This window comes from Carassius gibelio, chromosome A2 (genome assembly GCF_023724105.1).
Source record: "Carassius gibelio isolate Cgi1373 ecotype wild population from Czech Republic chromosome A2, carGib1.2-hapl.c, whole genome shotgun sequence".
In the NCBI taxonomy this organism is placed as follows: domain Eukaryota; kingdom Metazoa; phylum Chordata; class Actinopteri; order Cypriniformes; family Cyprinidae; genus Carassius; species Carassius gibelio.
The window spans coordinates 20,129,429-20,141,595 of record NC_068372.1 but is presented as its reverse complement, the minus strand read 5'-3'; the positions used below and the strand labels follow the sequence as shown (position 1 = coordinate 20,141,595).

General features: G+C 36.5%; 1 protein-coding gene across 2 annotated transcripts; it reads left to right on the top strand.

Moving 5' to 3' along the window:
* Positions 1-809: 809 nt before the first annotated feature.
* On the top strand, positions 810-12,147 carry LOC128030551 (transmembrane and ubiquitin-like domain-containing protein 1). Of its 2 annotated transcripts, none has more exons than XM_052618273.1 (3): positions 810-939; positions 3,368-3,939; positions 11,239-12,147. In XM_052618273.1, exons 2-3 carry the CDS (start codon positions 3,413-3,415, stop codon positions 11,588-11,590), a joined length of 879 nt encoding a protein of 292 aa, XP_052474233.1. In that variant the 5' UTR covers positions 810-939; positions 3,368-3,412; the 3' UTR covers positions 11,591-12,147. The 2 variants fall into 2 exon arrangements, with proteins under 2 accessions (XP_052474233.1, XP_052474240.1); XM_052618280.1 differs by having other exon boundaries at positions 864-899.
* The last annotated feature ends 20 nt before the right edge of the window (positions 12,148-12,167 follow it).

Sequence of the window (12,167 nt, the reverse complement as noted above, 5' to 3'; positions counted from 1 at the left end):
AAGTTATCTTAGTGTTCCATTTCTGTTTAACTTTCCGTGGAACAGAAAGGAAGATATTTTAGTAATCTAATCTTAATTATTATTAATAATAAAATTTTATTAACATTATTTTATTTCAGCTTCATTTCAGTTACTGTAAATGGTAGTTTGTTAACAATATGTCTCATTTGAGCATAAATCCTCATCAAGCTGAATATGTAAATCGTGATGATCGACTTCAAAGGGATTATGCGGTGATCTGCTGGCCTGTCAGACTTAATGGATTCAGCCGTTCATCACAGTCTGAACAGGTGCGATTGGCAGCTCTGGGTTTGTCACATCAGCATCTGTGTGTGAAGGACAGACAGTTAAAGCAACATCAGATGATCTAGTTGCAAAATACATGCACCACGTATTCACTAAAAGAGCAGCGCGTGTGCATTTTGGCACTGCTGCGTTGACAGCTAAAGTGTTCGAATTTTCTTAAAGAAACCGTTCACCTTCACTCCCCCTCATGTCGTTCCAGATCTGTTTTACTGGCTTTCTTCTGAAGAACAAAAGAAAATATATTTTAAATAATGTTGGTAACAAAACAGTTTTGATGACAATTAAGAAATTCATTAAAATATATTTTATGTTCCACTGAAGAAAAAGTGAGTAAATTCCGACAGTTTTTTTATTTTTTTATTATGGGTTGAACTATACCTTTAAGTACTTTCTATTTCCAGAATAACAGAAAGTTATCCGTGATTAATAATATCGAGGGAAAAAAATGGTTTAATTTTGACTAAATAATTAGTTGTCTAAAAGGATTTCAGTCAAACCAGTATTTTGAAGGTAGATTTTTTAACCGGAAGTAGCGTTCGTTATTGTGGCGTCGTTCTCTCCTGCCAGGGATAAGGAAGCTCATACGTTAAACGGTGAGAATCATGGACCATCATACGATGTGATATGTCAACGGTAAGTCAACGGTTTTCGGAGCCTCGGAGATGTTTGTAAGAAGTTTTAATTCCACTAATTTCGAGGACACATTCAGCCGAGGCTTAGATAAAGGAAACGGCTGTGTTGAGCTCGTGTTAGCTGCTCTCGAGCTTGTTTCGTGGCGTAGCGGTGTGCGAGCGCTGACCTGCCTTTACCTTCAGGGACAGATTTTGACTAATAAACACACACACCTGATGCGTATCAGACCGAAACTCATTGATTTAGAAGAGATTAGAATTATCAATTTTTTTGGTAAAAAAACAAAAAAACAAAAAAAAAGTCAAACTTTTTTTGTGATTGTATTGGTTACGTGACTGTTGAGATCAGTTTTTTTCGTTTACTCTTCGTTCTCTTACCTTTCATTACAATTCATGATTAGACGCGTAAATTCAGCTGTCGTTCATGTGTACGATCATACCTTTGTATTTAAATGACGCTTTTAAAAAAGGTTTTACTTTTAAAACTGTATATAGACAGTTATGAAAAGTATGTCCTGATGTATTGACCCTCGTGTTGTGTCAAACCCGTGTCACTATTTCTGTGGAGCAGAAGAGGAGAAGCTTCTCTTCACTTTCACTGTATGGAGTAAAATGATGTGAAAGTGAAGACAATGTTCTGCCTAACAGAAGTTCTGCCTCTTTTGTTTCATGCTTGAAAGAAAGCAATAGAGATTTGGATCTCATTCTGAGGAACATATTCTACCATCTTTGCTCTTGTGAAATACTGTGGAGTGGACAGCATGCGTAATGAAAGCAGCTGTCATCAGTATGAGATGTGACCTGAAACATGCTGATGTCCACATCTAAAGAGTGGAAATGTCAGGTTAACTGAGGGACCACTTCACTGCTTCTCTGTTCAAAGGTTGCGGCTTATGCTTGTAACAGTTTAAAGGATTGTACACAGAGGCTATTTTCTTTAACAGTCACGCTGTGGAAAAACATCAAATTTATAGACCAATTTATTGCCCTAAAATAATCCAGATGTGGTTATATTATATGCTTTCATTTTTTAAAGCAAGACACTACAGCCAAAAACAAGTTATTTAATTATTATTATTATTATTATTATTTTAATATGCTTGTTAATTTTTTTTACAAATTTGCGATATTTGGCTTTAGTCAAGTCTTCACTAGACTAGTCTTATGACTAGTAGAAAGAAAACATCTAAAATACGATTTCAAAGTAATATACAAATACAAAGTGTGTGTTTTTACTCTCTAAGGTTTCATTTACAATATACATCTTTAAAAGCTGTTTTCGCAATATTTTTTTTTCTCATGCACTGAGCCAGAAATGTTTACTACAGTAGTACTTGCACACCCTAAAGTGTTATTTCCTTGTGCATTCTAAAGGTTTTTACAGAGGAGTTTGTTTGTATATGATTTGCCTGATTTATGTAATACTAGCTGCTTACTAATAACACGAGGAACTTTTTTTCCCGTCTGCTGAAACTAGACACTTTTGTAATTTGAGCTGTAATAAAGGATATCCAAATTCTCTTCTGTAAAAACCTTCAACTGTAATATGTCAACAAAATACAAGAATAATTTTAAACTTGGCTTAATACAATGTTCAGATTTCTGGAAATGTGTGCATTTTGGTGCATTTTGATTGGATAATGCATCATTTACATATTCAAGCATAACATTTCAGAAAACAAGTAATACAACAGAGATGTCTTTATGTGATTAATCAACTGGAGAAGTATGATTATATGTTATTTAGCCTTTGTATGTTATTCACCTGTGGTGTCTTGCCCTTATAATTATCTCCCTTTTGCCCCTGCAACTGAACCAACCTGTGATCATTGGCTCAAATTTGAACCACATTGAATTTTTTTTTTTTTTTTTTTTTTTTACATTTTAAAGATTCCTCTTGATGGATTTTTTTTTATGTTATGGTTATATGGGGAAAAAAGTCTTATTGAATATTAGAATAACACAGTTTGTTTAAAAAAATAAATTAATTAAAAAATGTTGTGATACAAATTCTTAAAGCTTCCACTGTAGCTCAAGCTTAATTCACAATATATTTATATTGTCTGTAGCAGACAATTTGAGTGTGAGGGGCTAAATCTTAGTAAATGTAAAATATTTGGGTTATATTTTAAAGCTATTAGGATGCTGAAAGGCTATTATTTAAATAAGAGCAATGTTTGCCCTGTATGATTTTTTTATGGTTATTTTTATAGGAAACAGGAAGTTTTAGTGCTTTCTGTCCACTAAGGTTCTGTTACCAAATAGAGACTTTGGATTTTTTTTTTTTTTTTTTTTGTAGTGAATATAAATTATTGAAGTTTTTCCTTAAAAAGTAAATAAATATGGTTAGCACTGTACTGATGCATAATGCAGACCCTGTATAATGAACTGGCTGGAATGTCATCAGTAATTGTGAATATATGCTGTAGGTGCCTAGTCTGAAGTTGCCTTAGTCCAGGACCCTGCAGACCAGGATGGCTCTAATAGAGGGGGTGGGTGATGAGGTCACCCTGCTCTTTGGAGTGGTGTTCCTGGTGCTCGTCCTGGTTCTGGCCTGGGCCTCCACTCACACTGTTGTACCCCCTGAACACCTCCTCTCGCCCAGCCAAGGGACCTCCCCCTCCACAGAGACTGACAGCCAGGAGTCACTCCCCCCTGGTAACACAGACTCGTCGTCACCTGGCAGCATCAGGGAGAACAATAAGAGTGAGCCTGGAACAGAAGCGGGAGCAGTGGGACAATCCTCGGATGGTAGTAGGGCTGGGGAAGGAGAGGGAGGCCTCCTAGAAGAAGCAGGTATTGGGAGGGATGGGTTGAGACATCGAGAATCAGCGGGTCCCTCAAGTCAACCTCCAGCCAGCGCCCCAAGTGCCACACAGCCTTTGGCCGAAGATGCACTGAATGACACCCAAAGAAACATGGTGCTCAGGCTGAAGTTCTTGAATGATACAGAGAGGACAGCACAGGTGAATCCTCAAGACACCATTGGTTACGTTAAACGGTAAGCAACTGAAAACTGACCATAAAAAAAAACAAAAAAAAACATATACATTTTATATATATATAAGGGTTAGTTCACCCAAAAATTAAAATTAGCCCATAAACTACTCGCTCTCAAGTCATCCTAGATGTATATGACTCTTTTCTTCCAGTCAGAGTTATTTTAAAAACTGTCTTTGATCTTTCAAGCTGTTTAATGCGACTCAGTGGGTGTTGCAGTGCTTCAGTCCAAAAGAAGTTAAATAAAAAGCATCCATCCTTAATAAAAAGTGTCTCACACAGCTCTGGGGGGTGACAAAGTTGAATCAATGCATTTTTGTAAGGAAATAATCATATTTGAAATGTAATAATCATTTAGAGGGGACCTATTATGCCCCTTTTTACAAGATGTAAAATAAGTCTTTGATATCCCCAGAGTGTGTATGTGAAGTTTTAACTCAAAGTACTTTACTTTTTTTTTTTTTTTTTTTTTTTTTTGGCCAAAATGCATAATTTCATGTATTCCCCTTTAAATGTAAATTCAAGAGCTCAAGCACCTGACAATACCGGTGCTAGCCTTTGCAAATAAAAACTCCTTTTCTGTCAGTACAAGCCTGTTATCTTTACAGAAAACGTTGGTTTTCATGAGACTCACCGGCGCATGCGCAACACTGACCTCATACCTCATCCGCCCGGAGCTGCTGCCATGTACAACTGTTGGCGCAAGTTACATTTAAGTGATTATTACGTTTTGAAGGGATATTTTTCTTACAAAAATGCATCGATTCGCTACAGAAGTCCTTTGTTAACCCCCGAGGGCTGTTTTTATGGATGGGCACTTTTTATTTAAAGAGCCAGTAAGATGAAAATTCAAAGCTTCCTATCACTGTTTATAAGTCCTGTACATTAGGTTTAAATCCATCCAAGGTTAAAAAACATTGCCATTTTGTCAAAATATCATTTTAAAATTACCTCAATTCTCAGAGATCCCCAAACGGTTCGCGTGAAGCTGTTCAAAAGATTCAGTTTCCTTAAACCCCACCTTTCGGTAGCATACTGTGTTCTGATTGGTCAACTGACATAGTCAGTTTTGATTGGTTGTTCCGCACACACCTCCACGGTAAACTATGCGTTAGCATCTGTTTGGGGTGAATTATCTCTTACTCCTCTCACCGCGAAGCAAACAGTAAAATAAAAAACTTGAACATTCTCGCTGCTTTTTCTTCTGTGTGGGCGTATTCAAGCCGCGCGCTTCAGTTTGAATCTGAATAGCGCGTTCAGTGCGGGGGCGTGGTCACAGTAGATTTAACGAAGGGAGACATGAAAAGCAGACATCGCGTTGTTTTCATATGGATTACTTTATCACAGAATATCTGTTTTCGGCAGCACTTGTTTAGTTTTAAAGTAGACATGTCAAGCTTTCTATAGATATCTCTCTCATGTCTCTTCGTTGAGTATTCACGGAGTTACACTTCATTTTAATGACGTGTTTGTAAATGAAGATCAGCGCAGACAGGCTGCAGACAGCACACATACTGATAAGACGCTCGGGAGAAAACAGACACATAACTTCATAATCATACTTCGCGTTGTGATTCGGAGATGCTCGTTGTTCTAAATAAAGTTGGTAATGAACCCTCTTTTATGGCCAAACGCTTTGAAAATCCCGCCTTGTACTCACCGAGATTAGAAAAGCAGTCATCAGTGAAATGTTGTGAACACAACAAAAGGGATTTGTTGTACTGCTCTGGTACTGTGGTAAAAATGAATTTTAGCCATTGGTTCTTCTGATCTTCATTCTTTGGCAGTGAAAATAAAACACACCGTCTCCTCGACATGATGCGCTCACACCAAACAGAGCGTCTGTGTGTGGGGGGGGGGCAGGTCAGAGTTTCGTTTCTCCCAAGACGGTGGGCGGAGATTATTATGCAAAGTGTTCCTAGTGACGTACATAGAGATGGGCAAAAGATTTGAAATCTATAACGACTCGTTTCAGCGATTCAGTCGACTCCTTACTTTAAAAGCCAATACCTTTATAAATCGTGTACTTTTTGGTTTAATTACTTTGCACATTGTTTACACAGATGGATAGCTACATCATACACTGTAATACAGGTAATTTTTTTATTTCCCATCTGTGTGGCTCTTTAACTTCTTTTGGACTGATGCACTGCAACACCCGCTGGGTGACATTAAACCGCTCGAAAGATCAAAGGGTTTTGAAATCTTTGACTCCGACTGGATTCGTCTAAAAGAAGAAAGTCATATACACCTAGGAAGCCTTGAGGGTGATTCATTTATGAGCTAATTTTCATTTTTGGGTAAACTAACCCTTTAAGATGCTCAAGGCAGCATATAAATTTCAGCACAACGATGGAAATATGGTAGTTTTTATTTTTTTGAATTAGCCAGAAAACTTTAACTTTTATGTAAATTTAATCAAAAATTGTGTTCAATATTGCATGTCTTGTTTGCTTCCTCAATTCAATTAAAGTAAATAATTTAACAGGCATTCTCAAATTAATTTTAAACTGTTGTCGTGCTGCTTCTGTTTTCATGCCTATAACAAGATGGCAGTTGTACAGTGACCATTCAGCTCTTCAGAGGACATTTTTCTTGTTTATTCAATTTTTGCATATTGATTATATCCTTGGCTATCCAAAAGAAGGCTTCTTCCAAGAAAATGTCTGCTGCAGCAGCCCACACACAGTTACCGGCCAGAGACCTTTTGTTCCAACCCCACTACTTCTTCCTATGCAGTGTGTAGCACTATGCTTTTAGTCAGAAGAGTGAACCAAAAAGAGACATCCTTAAGCCTTGTGAGACACAATTATCCATTCTTACAAGTAGTACCAGTCTATTAAAATCAGGCAGAAGTGTACTTCAAAGTGTCTAGTGGAAATATGAGGAATTGAGTATTTGGGAGTCCATATCATGTTTGCAGTATAGGTGAATGCACTCTTTTGCTAGGTGATAGGTCAGATCGAAGAGTTTTTAGTTTTGGGAAGTTATTCATTGGGAAGACGTTATTTTGTTCTGTTATGAATGGAATTTAAACTTTTCTGAGCAGCTTTACAGAATACCTACAATCTCTGCTAAAAATTTCATTTAAAAAAATTGAAAAAGGATCTGCACACTGTTATGCTCCCTTTATTTTAAGAAGTTAAAACCAGCACACCCCATCTTTTTTTAATTGCTTTTCAAGTCTAGAATTCTAGAATTGATCAATGCTTAACAATATAAAATACAAGTACAAAACGAGACCATATAAAAAAAAACATCGCTCTTAAATACAAAATAAATCAATAAGAAACATGAATTAAAGTCAAGTTCTAAATTCAAGCCCTTAGGGGAAATAGTATTAAGTGTGTAAATCTAGTTAGCTTCTCTTTTTAATAAGATATTGTTGACATCGCCACCTATCTTAGGCACTTTAACACGTTCAATTCCAATATACCTAAGTGTGGAAAGATTATGCCTTTTTGAATTAAAATGTAGTGCTGCTGTTATTTTTTTTTTTATAATTTGTGCATATACTACTTCAGTGTTTTGCAATCATAGTTTTTAAAGCACATTGTCTCTTTCATATACACGCCAACCCGCATGGACATTTTATCATATAAATAACATTTTTAGTAGTACAAGTGATGACACCCTTAATTTTAAATTCCCTTCCTGAATGAGGATTAGAAGACATTTGTTTTTATAGTGAAATTACTCTGGGCACAAAGACAACAACAATAATTACCCAAAGGGATATATAAAAAATGAGTCGGTCATTCAGGTAAACTAACATCAGCTCTTACAAGATGATCACGTATATTAGCAGAGTGTTTATACACAAAACTTTGGGTTTTTTCAAAGATCTCACTAAGGGGAGGATCAGATTTTAAGATATACCAGTGTTTATTTATGATATTTTTTAAATCTGAACAAATAGGAGAGTATTGAACAGTACATACAATGGATTTATTTTCTGATTTTAATGCGTTTTTATTTAGAGAGGTCTCTTGACTATCATTTCCAAATCTCCTAACTGCAGACTGTATCCAATCTTCATTGTAACCTCGCTCCCTAAATCTGTTAACCAGATCAGTACTTTGTTGTATATATGACTGTTCAGTACTACAAATTCGACGTATCTGGTTAAATTGACTAATGGGCAAGCTACATTTCAAAGTTGTAGGATGGTAGCTCGGTCCATGCAAAAGTGTGTTACGGTCAGTGGGTTTTCTATAAAGATCTGTGATTATTTTATTGCCATTCCTAATAATACGAATGTCTAAAAAGGTAACACATGAATCATTATAATTCACTGTAAAGTGTAAGTGTTCATCATAAGTGTTAAGAGAACTGGAATTGTAGCAATTGATTTTCAGTACCTGACAATAACAAAAATATCATCAATATAACTTCACCAAATTACAATATTTAAAAAAAAAAAGGTAAAGTTTCTTTAGACCATTAAATATGAATTTCTTTTCAAAGAGACCCACATACAAGTTAGCATAATTTGTTAATATCTTATAAAAAAAAAAAGGGAAGCTAACAATATTTACACACTTAAAACTCTTTCCCCTAAGGGCTTGAATTAAGAAGTTAACTTTAATTCATGTTTCTGTCAAAGGTCTTTGACTGAAACACTGCTGGTTTTAACTTCTTGAAATAAAGGGAGCATAACAGTGTGCAGATCCTTTTTCAATGTTTTTATTCATCCTTTGATCTTGCACCTGGTCAAGACTTTTTTGGATGCGTGTATTTTTTATTTTTATTAATGATAGCATTTAAAACACTATTTCGCTGAACACTTTTTTTTCCACCAAACTCCCCAAAAATGTTGCATTAAAATTCATCAACACTGCATTTTTTAGAGGACAGAATTTCATTTGTGCCTGCATTTTTGCATGGTGTGAACCTGAATGTATTATTTGTTCCTGAACATTTTTTTGGATTGCTGAAGGCTATGAGTTGGCTTTTTTTTTCTTTCGCTTTTTTATTGAATTTTATCTGGAGCTACACACTAAATCTTATTACAACAATGTTTACATTAATTGTGAATTGAACTGTGCTTATAGTAAGCATTTAATGTATAAACTCGTTCTACTGTTCAAATTTAACACCCCTTGAAATCAGAATCTACAAGCAATTATTTTTGATTATGTATATATATATATATATGTGTGTGTGTGTGTGTATATATATATATATATATATATATATATATATATATATATATATATATATATATATATATATATATATATATCACACACACACACACACAGTGGGTATAGAAATGAATCACTGCCTTTTAAAACGATCACAATTAGTTGCTTCGCAGTCAGAAAATGAAGACTGATGCAGTTTTTGTTTTATCCACCTGTATTTACTCTACTGTATAAAATCCAAGTGAAAGAAGTAACACCAACATGTCAGGGTGGAAAAAAATCACTAAGTGGGAAAGGATCACCCCCTCCTAAAAATGACTTGTAACAACAAAATACAGCTCCGATCACAGCATCCTCCATCCTCCTGTTGTTAACATTTTTCTTCTTTGTTAACGTTGTTGAATGCCACGCACCAATTACATTGCTGTCGACCGGCTTCTGTCACATCCTAGTACACACTGTCAGAGCAAATGCAACCCTTTTAATGGTACTGGGAAATAGTCTGTGCAAAATCGTCCCAGTACTTTAATACTGTACCTTTAGTTCTGGAACTAAAGCGGTGCGAAAGGCCCTAACGGCCCACAAAGCCATTTGACTTTCAACTGTGATCAGCTGTATTCATTTTGATTAGCTCCGCATGAAAAGAGCTTCCCTGGAGCATTTCAGTCCTTAGGCGTTCAACTGAAGCAAACAATCAACTATGGATGTCAAGGCACTGTCAAAAGATCTCAGGATAAAGTTGTGGACAGGCACAAGTCAGGTGATAGATAAAAAAATTAAAAGGCTCTGTCAATGCGTAAAAGCGCCGTGAAGTCTCTTATTAAGAAGTGAAAGGTATTTGGTACAACACAGACCCTCCATGGATCAGGAAATCACTCCACACCAGATAAATGAGCCAGGAGTAATCAGAGAGGTTACCAAGAGGCCTACAGCAACTCTGAAGCAATTGTAGGAATTTATGACAAAGAGTGGTCATTGTGCGCATGTGACAACAATATAACAAATTCTCCACAAATGTGGCTTGTATTTGAGGGCTGCAAGATAAAAGCCGCTCCTCAAGACAGGCAATATGCAGTCATGACTGAGCTTTGCCAAAACGCATCTTGAAGATTCTGAGGCAGATGAGGCTAAAATTTATTTACTATCCAAATAACAGCATTCCTACATTAAAACACGGAGGTGATGATGTCCTGTTATAGGGATGTTTGTCAGGATAGAAGGGAAAATGGATGGGGCAAAATACTGTCCAATTCTTAAAGAAAATCTGCTGCCCTCTGCCATAAATTTGTCAATGGGAAAAGTTTTACCTTCCAGTGTGACAATGACCTAAAGCACACACGGGGTCCTTAAAATGTCTTAAATAATTTTTTCCTAATAAAAGGCATTAAAAAGTCTTAAAATGTCTTAAATTCAGATTCAATTGGTCTTAAATATTTTTGGTCACATTAATGCTAAAATATCTTGCCTAAAACTAAATAACTGTTTACAATCAGACTGAATATTTTATTTTCTCTCCATCTTGGCAGCTACCATCAGAGAGAATCACCGTAGCAGAATACAGGTCGAACTACCTTTTAAAAATTGAACATATCTGCAGAAACCCTGCACACAGCAAAACTGACCACACAGTGGTTGAAGGAAAAAAGGTGAATGTCCTTGCATGGCCTAGTCAGAGCTCAGACTTGAGAACCCCACTGAAAATCTGTGGAATGATGTAAATACTTCAGTCCACAAACAGTCTCCATCAAACTGAACTGAACTTGAGCAGTTCTGCAAAGAAGAGTTGGCAAATATTGCCAAGTCTAGAAGTGCGGTTAGTAGAGACCAAGACATATCCCAACAGACTAAAGGATGTAGTTAAAGCAAAAGGTTGTTCGACAAAATACTGACACAAGGACATGATCCTTTTTCAAAAAAAAAATGTGTTCTGTTCTGTTTTTTTTTTTTTATATTTCAATTAGGTATGCACTTAAATTGCACTGAGTAAAAAGCTGGATAAAACAAAAACTTTGTTTATCTTCATTTCAGGCTGCAAAGCAACTACGTCTCCTAAAAATGTCTTAATTTTTTATAAGCTTAAACAAGTAAAGCAGAATGTATAGGTGTTTGTATTTCTGTGAATGTAACATCTATGTGTTTGATTATATTTTCAGGACTTACTTTGCTGGACAGGAGCACCAGGTACGTCTGATTTACCAGGGTCAGCTCCTTCAGGACGATGCTCAGACGTTGGCTTCCCTCAACCTGTCCGACAACAGTGTTCTGCACTGCCACATCTCACAGAATGCCACTCGGGCCATGCCTGCCGGGGCACGGGCTGCTGACCAGGTTCATGTGGCGCTCAATGTGGGCAGCCTCATGGTGCCTCTGTTTGTGTTTATGCTGTCTGTGCTCTGGTACTTCCAGATCCAGTACCGGCAGTTCTTCACTGCACCTGCCACCGCCTCACTCGTGGGCATCACCATCTTCTTTAGTTTTGTTGCATTTGGGGTGTATCGCCGTTGATGGCTGTTTCGGTCCACTCATATTCAACATTTGTGTTTGCGCACATACAGATACACATTCTTTGCACTTGCTCACCAATACCAGTGGCAATGTCTTCTTGCATTTTTGGACTTTTCAGGTTTGCTGAAGGCTGGGATTTCAGGGAAACATCTCTGAGGTCTTTTTTATTTAATTTTTCCTCCATCACTTTTGCTATTTTTTATCTGCACCAAGTTTATGCTTGTGTTACAGGTAGAAATATGCTATATATTTGATTTTTAAAAGAAAACTAGAGATTCGTATTGAGCCTGTCCTTATTTTTATTTTTTTGTCACCGCTTTTTTTTTTTTTTTTTATGTGCATGCTGTCAGTGTGAGACTGGGGCTTGCTTGTAAGAGGTTATGTGAGCTGATGGTGTTTGAGTTTCAAGTGGGGCTCCTCTGGCCCTCTGCCAGACACAAACTGTACTGAAGCAGGTCAGGTAGAGCTGCTCTTATATGTTGGGACAATTACAATCATTTGTGTACAATAAGGCTTTTGAAATGGAGATATAATCTATTAAATCATTGTTTTATTTATTGGTGACTGCTTTCATTTT